The following is a 16,144-nucleotide window of genomic DNA, read 5'->3' as shown; positions in this document are numbered from 1 at the left end:
GTAATCAGACTCTTTTCTCTAGGGGGGTGGGAGAGTAGCAAAAGGATATGAGAGTGGTTAGGAGACTATCGTCACAAAGTCTATCTACACTGGTTGATTGTCTGGCATCCTCTTTCTCTCACCAAGGCATTCTAAGAGAGAATCGCTGTCCATTCCAATACCACATTTAACAGGAGGCCAGAAGAGGTCAGTGGAGAGTAGTGTTAGGGATCCCATTCTCCCACCCACAAGGCACACTTCAGGTCTCAGTCTAGTCCCCCCTCCCCACCCCCCTGCCCACCACCCAAAAAGAAGAAAACAGAATAAATCATTATACTCAATTTTTTACTTTGCCACAAACACAGATGACTTGAAGGTTGTTGTAATATTTGACTTAAAAAAGAAAAAAAAAAAGGTTTGAAGTAGAAAACAAATTCTTCTGTGTGGCTGTAAAATATAAGTTTTTATACTAAAAAGTTGCTTGAAGAGGACAATGACAATAAAATTGATAATGCCTTGATATTCCTATTTTCTCTGAGATAATACTCCATTATTTCTCAAAAACATACGAGTTGTAGAGGTATAAAAATTCCCATTTAAATATATTCAATATCTGATTATTTGTGTTACGGGAAAAAAAAAAAAAAGAGAGAGAGAGTATGGGAATAAGAACTAGAAAGTCCCCAGCCTCTAAACTGTTTCTAAAACAAACAGGAGAACAGAAAAACTAAACATGTTGTTTTGAATGTTTTAAATATGTAAATACGAATTTTTCTTCTCTTTTTACCTTCAGGGAAGTATAAACTACATAGAAAGCTCTACGCCCATTTAGGGCGCCTGGGTGGCTCAGTGGGTTAAGCCGCTGCCTTCGGCTCAGGTCATGATCTCAGGGTCCTGGGATCGAGTCCCGCATCGGGCTCTCTGCTCAGCAGGGAGCCTGCTTCCCTCTCTCTCTCTCTGCCTGCCTCTCTGCCTACTTGTGATTTCTCTCTGTCAAATAAATAAATAAAATCTTTAAAAAAAAAAAAAAAGAAAGCTCTACGCCCATTTAGAGTTGAAGAATTAGAAGAAAAAAGACTCTGGACTTTCAAATAACAGCTCTTGTGTCTTTACTTGGCTCTCTTAGGAACTTCCTTCACTAAAGGCCCCCTATCAAGCGTAGATAGCATCTAAAAGCAAACCTTGGCTAGTCCTTCACAGAGGAGCTACCTTCCCACCAAACTGGAGGTCATGGTTTTGGGCATATTTATTGAGGATAAGCTGGAGAGGCACAGAGAGAATGTAAACCACGAAAGACTATGTGGTACCTGACTTTCGGGCTTTCTGAATCGAAGAGGGGAATCAGTAAAATGAGAGAATGTTCAGGAAAGAACTAACATAGGTGGCTATGTTCAACACATTACAAAGAGGTCCAGGTTACCTTGCCTACCCCCCATTATTCCTGAAGAAAATAACTTCCAGCCAAACAAACTTTGCATAAGGTACCTATGAAAATAACTAGCTGACTATGAAACACTGCAGGGGTGTCAAAAAGAACGGGTTTTGCATCATTTAAACCATAAACTGAACTAAACCCTAATAATTTATTACTATTCCACTGAAATTCCCCCACAATTCTGATTTTTCAGCTTACTGTTTTGGTTAAATTAAAACTGCTCTGGCCTAGCTACAAAGAGAGAGAGAAAAAGTAAATTCCCATTTAAAAAAAATCCTGAACTGAATGTTATAAAATTAAATACAGAAATGCATTTTAAGTGCAAAGACTCCTTCCACTGTTGCCAGTAAACAACTAACAAAGGGGAGTTCAGTAATTTCACAGCCGTATTTTCTCACTCTCCTACACTGAGAACACAGTCGTTTGCATGGCATAATAAGCTGTAAATTATCAACATTTTTACATAGCCTGCTGCAAAGAAAAGTCTGCCAGCTTTCTGCTATATTGGATAGTGTTCAAGTGATTAACTATAGCTTTGGAAAGAAGGGGTGGAAACTTGTTTTGCGTCTCAGTTTGTTGGTTCTCTTATGCACAGCCTCTAAAAATCTGTTACATCATTATTTGCGATGAATATGTAAGTAATTACGGTAGAGTAATAGACGCTATTTCTGCAGGATGTAAATTATCCATGGACAGCAGCATATCTTGTAGGTGCATAATTATCCAAGTATTTCCCTGAAACCGTGACTCCAATGAGTATGAATTTAGTGTTTTTTCCAATACCAAAATTTGTAGCACTGAGTACTTCAAGATTAATGACCAATGAAATACAGTTTGTTCCTGCTCTACAGGAAATGCTCATTAGACAGAACATCTTCTTAGGGCACAAGTCTGTCTTAGAAAGTGGCTCGTGTATCAGAGAAAACATACAGTTATCGGTTTTTCCCAATAGATAAAGAATAAATCTGTGAAAGGAAATATGGAGTTAAAGAGATACGGTTTGCAAATGTAAACGTTTTTATTTTTAAATTGTAGAGAGCGATCCATACTCAATATCAAAACAAAAAGAAATTTTGTCTCAGTAAATCAACCATAGCTCATGGAGCCCTTGAGTGCCTACCATAATGCGAGGGCTTTGGTGGCCAACGAAAACCTGGTTTCCATCTAACTACACAATTCTGCACCACGGAACATGGAACATAAAAATCTGTGTTTACTGCTGAGGATGTCAAGATGAGTTAGAAAGTATATTTAGGGCACCCTACTCCAGAGGCCAGGTACAGTAATGGAAAAAGCATGGGTTCTATGGTCAAATGGGGTTTCTTCCTTTTTTTTTTTTTTTCTTTTTTAAAAGATTTTATTTATTTGACAGAGAGAGAGACAGCAAGAGAGGAAACACAAGCAGGGGGAGAAGGAGAGGGGGAAGCAGGTTTCCCGCCGCTGAGCACGGAGCCCGATGTGGGGCTGGAACCCAGGACCCTGGGATCATGACCTGAGTTGAAGGCAGATGCTTAACGACTAAGCCACCCAGACATCCTTCAAATGGGGTTTCAAGCCCAATTCTGCCATTCACTTACACTATAAACTTGTTCAAGTTATTAAATTTCTATAAGCCTGTTGCCCAAGAAAGGCAATTTTTTCTTAACTAATGTTATAAGATTAAATAAATTAACATTTAAGCACATGGAACTGGTACCAGATATTTAAAAAAAAAAAACGGTGTTAGCTATAATAGTAATTACTATTTTTCTGGGTTTATCATACTCAGCCTTGCACATAGCAGGTGCTCAAAAAATGGTTTTTGACTGAATGAATGAATTAGCCAATGAGTGAATGATCCAATGAGTGAATGAACAACTCTAGTAGAGGGATGATATAGGAACAGAAATCATCCCAAGACATACAAGAAGTGTCTCAAAGATACAAAATATAACAGAAGGCTCACTGGAGACATGCTGAGTTAGAAGGTCTTACCTCTAGAAAGTAATGTCTAGTGGGAAGACATATACATAAATTAGTCATTACAAAACAGTGTGTTAAGTGTTCTAAAAACTCATAGAACATTCCCTCTAGGTTCTGGCTTTAATAGAGACATGGCTTTTCCTGGAGTACTGAAAGCCCTGTATCTTTGTGAGTGGATATACTTCACTACCTATAAACCACAGGCTGAGGAGCTGAGATGTGGGGCCAGTACTCTCATTATTTCTTCACCATCTCGAGAAACCCAATTATCCTTCGGACTACTTTCCACCGCCACTCCTCTCCTCTGTAACTCTGTTTTCCTCAGTCTTTGGCATCTCAGCTCAGTTTTGTTGTTTTCCTGGTTGACTGCAATCACATGAACTCCCCATCCCATAGTTTCTCATCTACTCAATTCAGTCTCTCCTATATTCCATCAACCTCACTCTTAGGCACAACTGGAACTTATCTTTCAGGACTGTTCTACTTCTAAAATGTTCATTGTGAATCTCCTACTTTCTTTCTACAAACACCTAACCTCTGAGCTCTCTCACTGCATTACTACTCCAACCCCGAATATGAGTCATCAAGACCTCCAGACCTTGATCACAGTTTTCTCCCTAATTTTGGACTCCCTCAGCTTCACTTCCTTGCTCATCAAGCCTAAATAGTATATTTTTTTAGTTTATTTATTTATTGAGTAATCTCTATCCTCCGTGGGACTTGAACTCACAACCCCAAGACCAACAGTCATATGCTCCTCTAACTGAGCCAGCCAGGCAGCCCACACCTAAATTATTTATTAGGTCAAGCATTCCTTTGCACATACCCTTCTCTTGGTGGCAAAGAAAAACCATGATCATGCTTTTACCTTCTCCACTTCTATTCTAGGGCTGCTAGAAATTATTGTGTTAAGGAATTTGCATTTAATCCTGCAGGGAATGAGACACCAGTGAAGAATTAAGGATATTATACCCCGCTTACAAACTTAAAAACTTGAGCAAAGGAGGGAATGGGGGAATCTTAATAAAAGAAAATGAAGGGGCTCCTGGGTGGCTCAGTGGGTTAAAGCCTCTGCCTTCGACTCAGGTCATGATCCCAGGGTCCTGCGATCGAGGCCTGCATGGGGCTCTCTGCTCAGCAGGGAGCCTGCTTCCCTTCCTCTCTCTCTCTTTGCTTACTTGTGATCTCTCTCTCTGTCAAATAAATAAATAAAATATTAAAAAAAAAAAAAGAAAAAGAAAATGGAGACCCAAGATACCAGTAACTTCAGGGAGGAAGGATGCCAGGATTAGAGATAACCAACCTGAGGATCTGCTCTTTTCCTCTATTACAACCACCACCCAGCTACATAATCCAAGAGTGAGAAAAATCCAAGAGCAAAGTGGAGAAGGGAGTTCCTTGGGCACCGTGGATGCCAGTACTCTAGTAGCAACTTATGCGAGAGATGTTAAGGATTATCGGTCTTCAAATAAGCAACTTTAATTTAATTAAATATGGAAGGATTGTGGACCCAAGAGTGAATATGGTTATAGCTCTAAAAGTTAAGTTCCAGAAACAGAGCTCTAGAAATGAAATTGCATCCAGTGTCAGATGGCTACTAGATGCATATTATTTTTCTACCTTGTCACTAGAGGCCGGAGACTATTTCTTACTAATATTCGCAGACCCAGCCCTGTGCCTTGCAGAAACGAGGTAGTCAGGATGTGCTGTGTTGTACCACACGATACTTGAACCTCGCTGAATACATGTCCTATGGTTCAGCTCCTGGACCTGAAGCCCATTATGATCACATCTTATAGATAAGTAAGATAGGTAAGTAAGATAGATAACTTATAGGTAAGTAAGAGCAATTAAGGGACTGACTTACGTGAAATAGCCCATCGGTTACACATTTGGGACAAAAACCCAGATCTCTAGCCCTTACACACACATCTCTATTAAACCACACTGTCTGCTAGTGTGGGGTGCCTTGGGTCTGGGTTCAAAGGATCAACAGGAAGGATGAAGCTATTAAGCAAACTCTGCTACTAAACATTTTGACTGTACACCTTCTACCGCACAAAGCTAACATTTTGAGTTGAAGAATTAGAAGAAAAAAGACTCTGGACTTTCAAATAACAGTTCTTGTGTCTTTACTTGGCTCTCTTAGGAACTTCCTTCACTAAAGGCCCCCTATCAAGCGTAGATAGCATCTAAAAGCAAACCTTGGCTAGTCCTTCACAGAGGAGCTACCTTCCCACCAAACTGGAGGTCATGGTTCATCTAAGTGTCAAGAATTAAGCCCTGTTTAAAATGTAGAATTAGGGGCACCTGCATGGCTCAGTCAGTCGTGCCTGCCTTTGGCTCGTGTCATGATCTCAGGGTCCTGGGATCGAGCCCCACATCAGGCTCCCTGCTGAGTGGGGGGAGTCTGCTTCTCCAGAACTCTCCCTCTGCACTGCCCCCTGCTCGTTCCCCCTCCAAATAAATTATTTTTTAAAAAATTAAAAATAAAGCTTTAAAAAAATGCAGAATGAGACACCGGACATTGGCTTTGACAATGGCTTCTTGCTAGTCAACACAGCCCTTCTTTGAGGAAAAGATTTAAACTTTTTCACCAACACCAAAGCAATTTATGTGGTGTGTTTTTTGCTGTGATGTAGTCAGGCAGGCTAATCTATAGCAAGATATTTATATACAATAAGCGAACTCTCAGCTGAGTAGATTAGTAGCTGAGCCCACCTACTTTTTGTGGTTAATTATACTTGTTTGGTAAGAGGCTGTTCTTATTTTGTGTTTCTCCAACAGCTCTGGTGAAGTAATGACTTGTGATGTACAGTATCCTGAACATAAAGAGCCTTCCCCTTTCTTTTTCAACATATAATTGCTGCATTTGTGCACACTGTGTAAGTTGAAAATAACAATAAAAAGTTAATGAAGAAAATAAGCACTGGTTGTAATGAATTAGTAATATTGCTAGATTTGTATCTGGAGTTTATTTTTATTGTTGTAAGCAGAATACAATCAATAGGAATATGCAACCAAAGTGCACATGCTTTCATCTCTTGAAATCTCTCTGAAAGGGAGCTGAGATATCTTTAGGAAATTATCTTCAAAAGCCTACTCTAAATTCAATTATTTGGCATAACCATTTTAAATCACTGTCAGTAAGCACTTCTCATTTTTAAGGTTCTTGTAGTACAAAAAGATGAATTTTTAAATAGGTTTTTATTGCTTTGTAAGTATGAAATATAACTTCCTTTTAATTTTCAAGTTAATTTTAATCATACAAAATAATAGGAATAGATTTTCTTTACAAAAAAAAATTAAATGTTCCAAATAAAGCCCCCTTTGATGATTTCTCTATAGCTGTTCCCAAACCTCCTCCCTTCCTACTTCTTCCAACTATCTTCCCACTGTCATCCAGGTGGGTGACGTTTCTTCCAGACTCTTTTCTAGTATTTACATATGTCCTCCTAAAAAAACCAACAAACATAACTATGTTTCTTGCTATACATTTCAATATTAATTATTTCACATCAATGTATTTGAGAGCCCAAAATGAATATAATCAATGTGTTCTTATTTAAGCCTCACTTCTTTTTTTTTTTCCCTCAAGATTTATTTATTTGAGAGAGAGAGAGAGAAAGAGTGGGCATGCATGAAGGAAGGGCCAGAGGGAGAGAATCTCAAGCAGACTCCTCTGGAGAGGACCCAGAGGTAGAGGTCAACCTCAGGCCCCGTGAAATCATGACCTGAGCTGAAATCACAAATTGGTTGCTGATCCACCTGAGCTACCCAGATGCCCAATCCTCATTTCAAAGGTATTTTTTGATTTGGTCAATCTCTAAGGTATATATATATTTTTTTTTTTTTAATTTATTTATTTGACAGACAGAGGTCACAAGTAGGCAGAGAGGCAGGCAGAGAGAGAGAGGAAGGGAAGCAGGCTCCCTGTTGAGCAGAGAGCCCGATGCGGGGCTTGATCCCAGGACCCTGAGATCATGACCTGAGCCAAAGGCAGAGGCTTAACCCACTGAGCCACCCAGGCACCCAGTATAAATGGTTTCTTAATTTTGTTAGGCAGTTTTAAGTACCAGACAAATTCTAATGTGAGGTATGAAGGTGAAGATGGATAGTCTACTGTTACCACGACTAGACGTCATCAGAAATTAATTCATGCCACACTAAAAAGATAATCATGAACTAAAATATTTTCAGCTGAGACCGAGACTTATTCCCTAAATTTAAAGATTTATCAACAACAAAACTCACTTCTTTTACCACTTTTAAAATTTTCTACCGTTCTTCTTAAATTAAGATTTCATTTGGGCCTCCAAATATTCTACCACCACTTCTGTGACAGCATCCCAAGTCTGACAAACTTCCTTGTAGAGGAGAAATCACTCTTAACACGAGTCATTTTATTATGATGTTTTCTAGATTTAACTTATAGTTATGTTTATAATGCTTTTTTGGTGATTAGTTCTAAAAGCCCAACAATGACCTTAGGATATGATGATTAATTTAACCTTAATCAACTGAATAATACACTGAGTTAAAAAAGAGAATTAGCACAATTTCCAAGAAATTGATGGTGTCCATTTTAAGATTTTATGTATTTATTTGAGAGAGAGAGTAGGAGGGAGAGGGAGAGAGAATCTGAAGCAGACTCCACACTGAGTGCACAGCCCAGTGTGGGACACAATCCCATAACTGTGAAATCATGATCTGAGTCAAACCAAGAGTCAGACGCTTAACCAACAGCCACCCATGTGCCCCGATGGTATCCATTTTAACAAGTATGGTAAACCTAAGAAAGTAAATCATTTTGCTTCACTCTTGCTCTCTTTGTTAACAACAACAACAAAAAAATCTATACTTCATGCATTTTCATAGTCTACTTGATCTTGTCAAAAAGGGGAAAAGAAAAAGTTCAGGTCAGCCCAGGGACTCTAAAGCTCTCATTCTAATAGCAGGACTAAGCTAACCACCAGTTTTTTGGTAAAAGTGCATTATGAAGTGCATAAGTAAAACAAACATACAGTTAAAAATAACTCAGACAACTGAGGACATAAAATGAATGAAGTTTCTCTCATCCCGTTTCCCCCAACCAGTTGCCCATCCCCAGAGGGGACCACAATTAACTCTTTGTGTCTCTTTTTAAAGCATTTTCCATGTGTAGAAAAATCCACCATTCACCCATTCAAGCCCCAGTGGGATCAAACTGTAATACGTTTCTGCATCTTGATTTTTTTTCTTGATTCTTCAAGATCTTTCCAGATCAGGCAAACAGACCTCCTTAATGCTTTTAAACATCCATCTGATACTCCCTTGCGTCAGTAACAACGTGGGCTCTCTTGGTGGATGCTTTGATTGTTTCCCTTTTGGGGGGTTGCTGTTGTTCTTGCAAACTACGCTACAAAAAATTCTTATACATACATCTTTGAGCATTTGTGTTAACACATCAGCAATTTTGCTAAATCAGAGGGTGGTTGAATTAGAGTAAAGTTTATAGTTGAAAATGCTATAGCTACCCCAAAGCTAGGAAATGTAGTCTAGCTGAATACTCAGGAAGAAAAGAAAATGTGCTTGGCAAACTTCTTCCAATCTCTTTTATCAGTTAAATAAGAGGTGTTGGGAAATTTCAGGCAACAAAGGTAGAATGAAAATATGTGGTCTGTTTTATAACTGTTAGTTACCAAATTATTTTCTAAGTAACTCTATCAATTAATGTCCCTACTAACAAAGCATTCAAGTGCTTACTTCTTACACACTCACAAATACTGGGTCAAACTTTTTAATCTTTGCCAATCTGACAAAGGAAAACAGTGATTGTGTTTTAATTTGTCCATTATGATGAATTCCAGACTTTTCCACCTGTTGTTTACTAATCATCTAAGATTCTTCTTCACTAAACAGCCTGTTCATTTCTTTAGTTCATGTTTGTGTTGCATTATCTTCTTCTGGATTTATAAGACCTTCAACCGATTTGTTCATTAAAAATCGGTCCTTTGGCTTATATGTTTCAAATATTTTTGTAACTGGCATTTTCTTTTGACTTTACAGTAATTTTTTCCACTTATGTGCAGTCAAATGTATTTTTTGTTTATAGTTTCAGGGTTCTGGAACCTTTTAGGGAGGTCTTCCTTGCTTGAAGATTAAATGATAATAAAAATTTAAAAAATAATAATTTAAAATAATTGTTATTATTAATCAGCCATGATCTGAGAGTCACTGACTGCCATCTTTGTGTTAGGAATATACTGAGTGCTGGGGTAACATGGAGAAAATAGATAATCTGAACTGTGTTTCACAGCACACGAAGTACACAGTCTTCTGTTATCAGTATTACAAATAAATACAGAAAATAATTGGTCCGTAATTTTATTTTCTTCCTCATCAGCTCACCTGTCACCCAGGAGCAATACTGTCACAACACTGGTTCCCCAAGAGCAGGTCATTCTCCTCCCTCTGGAAATGGGAATTGAGGACAACATAAACTCAGAGGAGTCTAAAACCAGTAAAACCTCAAGCCATAGAGACGCTAGAATGGGTGCTGTGGATAACAGAGGTGAGCAAATAAAAGGCACTGAAAGAAGGAATAGGTCAAAATATAAAGCAAATAAAGTTTTAATGGGATTTTAAAATATTTAAGGGTGCCTGGGTGGCTCAGTCGGTTACACAACCAGCTCTGTGATTCCCACTGAGGTCATGGACCTGGCTGAGGGGCCAGGGCAGGCTCTGTGCTCAGCAGGGAGTCGGCTTGAGGATTCTCTCTTTCCCTCTCCCTCTGCCCCTCCCCTGCTCTCTCTCTCTCAAATAAATCTTAAAAAATAAGATAAAATTAAAAGATGAAAAAATTAAAAAAAAGATGAAAAAATTTAGTAGATCATCTGTAGTACTATGTGTGTTATCTTTTTGTATTTTCAATGATATTCCACTAATACTTTTTTCCTTTGAAATGTAACTTTACATCTCACTTTATGTGATAACTATGTTGAAAATTTGAGGCTTTTTCATATTCCATGAAAAGTACTTTAGAGTTGGCTTTACAGCTCATGTCTTGAACTAGAAGTGTCAAAGGACATAATAAGGTACAGCCACTGTGAGACACAGTCCATGTTAAACTACTACTATAAAATGTGTGATTCCAAATGTGTATTTTGTTTGGCCTACTACATTTATGCTCTATGGAGGTTCGGCCGTGCAAAGGTCTCATTTCAATCTCTTCTACCAGAGTTAACAAAAGATGTTGGGAAATTTCAGGCAATGAAGGTAGAATGAAAACATGTGGTCTGTTTATAACAGTTAGTTAGACAAGAAATAATTGAATCAATTCTTGCTAAAACAACCGAGAAAGCTGAAGTATTCATAAAGAAAATTCACGTAACTTTCTTTAAACTTAATAATTACATTTCATTAGAGATGTCGATACTTTTTAATATCATATTTTATATATTGTAATGATTTTTTGTACATAAAATAAAAATATTCTATCCTTATGATAGTAGGAAGTTATAAATGTATCTTCTTAGGAGTGGCTATGGATACCTGGCAATTTAGTAATACTCTTAAAGATTAATTTTTTTATTATTGAAATATAGCTGACATATAATGTTGTATTAGTTTCAGGGGTGCAACAGTGATGTGACAATTGCATACATTACTCAGTGCTCACCACAATCAGTATAGTCACCATCTGTCACTATACATTATAGTATTGCTTTTTTGATTGATCACTTTTGCCACCAATTTTTTGAAAGCCAGGATTAGAGGAATAAAACTGAAGTCCACAGCCTTGTTGGCAAAAGGCTATGGTAGATGTTTATAGTAAAGTTTTATAAATGTAGCTCTCTTACCTGTTTTTCAAAATGTAATTACTACATTTTAGCCTCACTTCTGCCTCTCTTGGCCATTAAATGATACATTTCCCAAGCATATCCACAGGTTATATCCATCATTTATATCCTTAAGCCAAACAAAAGAGGTCACCTAACATACTTTTGGTCCCTTAGGTAATTTATTCAGGTCCCATGATCTGACCTCAAAGTCAAGTTTATGAGAGAAAAACACAAACAATGTAAATCCCAGAAGTTTGGAGGTGAATTAAAAAGCTCCCAAGTCAGTACTTCTCTCAAATGTTAAATAAGTCACTGTGGCATTATAGATACAAGCCTCCAGCAAAAGTTACACTTGAACAATTAAGGAAGCAAGAGCCAAATAAATGACTTCAGGGGTAGAGAAACAAATTAATGGTTTCTCATAGTACTGTGCCAAATTACATTTTCACATTAACAAGTGTGTAAAACACCCAAGCATCACCAAAGATTTACTAGATTAAGTTTGATTATAGAAAATAGCTTGCAACAACACACCAGGATTATTTGTTAAACATACTTATGGATTCTATACACTTGGATGTGAAACCCATTTATATTATTTATAAAGTTTTTATATTCATAATGTACCACCTACTCTTTTGTAAAGTTTTTTTTAATAGTTGTTCATGTTATAATAATCATCTGTCACATGTGTTATATTCCTCTGAAGGATCAGAAGGAGATGCAACTGTTTCTTAGTGGCTAGATGTGAAATTCAAAACACAAGATCACATCACAGTGCCCCGTCCACATACAGATATCACCACCTGCCTAGTAGAAAGGGGGCGCACTTTGGAGTAAAAGTAGGATTTACATACCAACTCTATCACCTTCCAACTAGAAGATTTTAGATAGTTCTTAACCTCAGTCTTAGCTTCTTTTACTGCAAAATAGGGATAATTCATTTGTGTAAATATTTATAGAACACCTATGCATCAAATAGTACTTTCCAAGGGTTATTTTTATTTTAGGATGAGAGATAATAAAACATAGCTGGTGTTTATTAAAGAGATGTAGAGTCACCCAATTGCAAGAGCAGAGGCCCGACCAATCAAATAGGGTCAAAGTGGCAGACTGAAAATCAACAGAGTTCCTAAAGGAAACAGAGACACATGGGATACAAGGTGCTACGGAGTCCGTTTGCTTTAAAGGGATTAACAACATTATTGGTACTGATTACAGATCTTTATGTATATTCTCTGGTTAATTCAACTAAACTCAATCAAGGGCTCTCTACAAAACTCCTAGGGTAAAGTTTTGAGCTCTAATTCAGACCGGCTGGGGGAAGGCTGTAGCTGTATAAAAGATTTGCCAACTTACTTTCCATTCAGACATTTTTCAAAGACATGCTTACAAGAAGAAGATCCTTTTTGGCATACTAATTTAATGGATAGCCTAACCTATATGTGAAATAAATTCTTTGAATCAGACTAGAAAAGCAGAATGGAATCAAGAAAAAAAAAGAAAAAAGCATATGAAATTTGGAAGGAAAAGAACTGTAGTTGGATCCTCAACTTGTCTCATTTGCCAGTTGGGCCACCTTGAAAAAAATCACAAGATTTTTGAATCTCAGTCTGCTCAAGAGTAAAATAAGTATAATGACAACTCTTACCTATAGCATCTTGGTAAGGATCAAATGAGATAACTAATAAAAATGATCAGTAACCTACAAAACAAATATAAATATTTCACAGTGAGTAGGGACTGAAAACAATCTCAGGTACCCCTTCTGGTGAAGATACTTGCATGGATAAATGGTACAAGGTTTGCAAAATTATCCTGGCTGGAGGAAGGGTCCAGCAGTGATAATTCTGATTGCTTGTTAATGAGGAAAGATCATTTGGCTTCATACCTGGTAAGCAGCAGTCATCTCTAAATATTATCTAAGAAAAAAAAAATGTATGGATAGGACTAGTAGGGGGAAAAAAAAAACAAAACTAAGGTGTGGGTTGATTTTTAAAGTAAATCCATGAGATATAGTAGCCGAAGGTCAAACTTCCCAGAAATGCTTCTTTTTGTGAGGAAAATTTCCTTGTCACCCATATTTCTGGAGTGGTTTTAATTTCATGTGCCAAAGTCCACCTGCAGGGGCTACAGAGAGGCTCTAGGGAGGCTTTTAACACAATGTCAAGTGTGATAAATACTAAATTAAAAAAAAGTTGTTACTGATACACTATTACTAAAAAATACGCAGTGATTTTTTTAAAGCAATGATTTTTTTAAAAAATAGAACTGAAAATTTTAAGTATGTTTTATGTTGAAGCAAAAATGACTCATACTCACACATTTGTTTTTTAGTCTAAATGTGTAAGAGAAAAAATTTCTTATTCTAGTGAGTTTAGTTAAAAACCTTTTCACCATAAAAATAAGCATAATAAAATGATATGGCACTGAAGTACATTCATTCTCCTAAGATGACAGTTGCAACATTATTTTATAGTTAGGTATCATTTTGAGTAGGTTTAAAAATCATAAATCCTGGACTATGTCTCTGTAGAGAAATACCATGATGGTGAAGGAGGGGTAGTCACGAATAGAAAATTTTAAATGGCTAGAACAGAAATGAAAGTTTTCAACACAAATGTATAGGGAAATTTACCAGTTACGCATGGAGCTGCTAAGTCTATTAGACTTGTTAAGAACAATAAAAATACATTTAAGAAAGAGGGGGGTGACTGGCTGGCTGAGTCGGAAAAGTGTGCGACTCTTGGTCTTGGGGTCATGAGTTCGAGCCCCACACTGGGTGTAGAGATTGCTAAATAAATAAATAAGTAGACTTTAAAAAAAAAAGAACAATAAAAATACATTTTTTTTTAAAAAGATTTTATTTATTTATTTGTCAGAGACAGAGGGAGAGAGCGAGCGAGCACAGGCAGACAGAGAGGCAGGCAGAGTCAGAGGGAGAAGCAGGCTCCCTGCCGAGCAAGGAGCCCGATGTGGGACTCGATCCCAGGACCCTGGGATCATGACCTGAGCCGAAGGCAGCTGCTTAACCAACTGAGCCACCCAGGCATCATACAAAATATGTTAATCTATCCGTGAATCAGAGAATGACAAAGAACTAAACAGTGAGCTCCACTGACCACTGTTCAGTAAAAGGAAACACAATTTAGAAAGTCAGGTCAAAAGACTAAGTTCTTCTTACCATGAATAGATCCCACTGACCGTGTCATAGTTCTGACATGAAGTGTTCGTGCTGCTGGGCCCAGCTGCTTTAGAAATAAGTAGCACCACCAAGCCTCGCAACTGGAGGTTGTGCCGGCTATCGTGTACGAGCCCCCTGCCAACAAAGAAAGGAGAGGATTAATATACTGTTACAGGATCAGCCACATCAAGTTAGGAAGTTGCTACTATTCACCAGACTTCCAAATCAGAGAATGGGACTCAGCGGAAAGAAACAGAAGTAGGGGAAGAAAGAGCTAATATAACAGAAAGCAGTGAGTTCAGGAAACGACCAGGGAAACCAGTGGCTGGCATTAAAAGTGACAGGCTCCGATTGTGAGGCCTAATGATCTGGCTCCTTCCTCTTTCTGGGTCTTCCTATGGTCTGGACCTTCCACTTTACAATCTCAACTGTTTGCTCAACCCATAGTTTTAAACTGCTCTACGGTAGCTAATAGCAACTGAAATACAAATTATATGGCTTGGGTGAAGTGATATTATTTGGTGATGATGGTGCGAAAGGAGAGTGGTAAAAAATGATTTCTGGGGGCGCCTGGGTGGCTCAGCGGGTTAAAGCCCCTGCTTTCGGCTCGGGTCACGATCCCAGGCTCCTGGGATCGATCCCGCATTGGGCTCTCTGCTCGGCAGGGAGCCTGGTCTCTCTGCCTGCTTCTCTGCCTACTTGTGATCTCTGTCTGTCAAATAAATTAAAAAAAAAAAAAAGATTTCTGTCTTCACAGGTAGAGAAGATGATCAGAGAATTAAAGTGACAAATCCAAAGGACTTAAAAATTTATTTGATAAGTAAAATGGAAATGTATGCCATCAGCAAGTCTTGCCATTTCCTATTATTTATGGAAAGCATTATCATTCTAGACAACAATATGGCTTTAACTTAGCATGTCATTTTATTTTTGCGATGAGTATTGAATTTTCATAATTTCTACTATAACTAAGGCCAGGAATACACTGTTTTTTTTTTTCCTCAAATATTGTAAATGGTTGTCATATAAGAACTAAATGGCAACATAGAAAGAAAGAAAGAGAGAAAGAAGAAAGAAGGAAACTATGGGCAATATATTATAATAAATTAATATTTAGAAAAATGCTAATGAGTACTAATCAAATAGATATTATGCATACGTACATAAATAACACACGAATATAGTTCTTGAGTGTTGTGGAAAAAAGTATTAAAACTGTATTATACTTCATTAAATTATTAAGCCCTCTTTGGTAAATGTTGAACAAAGAATTAATTTAAATTAATTAAGTTAACATAGCCAAAATTAATGAGTTAGTTCATTACTTAAGAAAAATCATTGCCCGTCATGCCTCCAAACAGAAATTTTAAAAAGGGCCCCTTTGTAACCTTCCTGGTTTCAAAATCAGGCAGATCTTCAGGCTTTCTGCAAAGGAACAGATATAGCTCTTTCGCTAATTATACTTTCCCCTCAATCTAGTGATCGTCAGCAAGTTTGAGGAGTTAGTAATTTTTAAAAGGAAGTTCTAATTTCTTAGGAAAAAGCAGCTAATTTATAATAATTAAGTTCTACACAACAGAAACAAATAATCATCAGAAATATCCAAAGCTTCTCATTGTCATGTATCTCTCCACTTAAATCCTGTAGACCCAAACCGCAGGGAGGCTGGGAAGCACCTTATTTTATAATAAGTAAATGTAAAGTGGGAGCAGGAACACTTCCTAACTTTTCTGCTTTGAATTACAAATTTTAACTTAGGCT

The 16,144-nt window shown here is 37.5% G+C and overlaps 1 protein-coding gene across 1 annotated transcript in view; it reads right to left on the bottom strand.

Moving 5' to 3' along the window:
* The window catches only part of PDSS2 (decaprenyl diphosphate synthase subunit 2), a 255,955-nt gene that overhangs the window by 131,558 nt on the left and 108,253 nt on the right, over positions 1 to 16,144 (bottom strand). The window contains exon 2 of the mRNA XM_044244610.1: positions 14,384 to 14,518. Coding sequence (XP_044100545.1) covers positions 14,384 to 14,518 — 135 coding nt within the window. The remainder of the gene's footprint in view (positions 1 to 14,383; positions 14,519 to 16,144) is intronic.

Source organism: Neovison vison, chromosome 1, assembly GCF_020171115.1.
Source record: "Neovison vison isolate M4711 chromosome 1, ASM_NN_V1, whole genome shotgun sequence".
Lineage (NCBI taxonomy): Eukaryota > Metazoa > Chordata > Mammalia > Carnivora > Mustelidae > Neogale > Neogale vison.
Note: the sequence above shows the minus strand (reverse complement) of the source record. Positions and strands in the feature narration are given on the sequence as shown.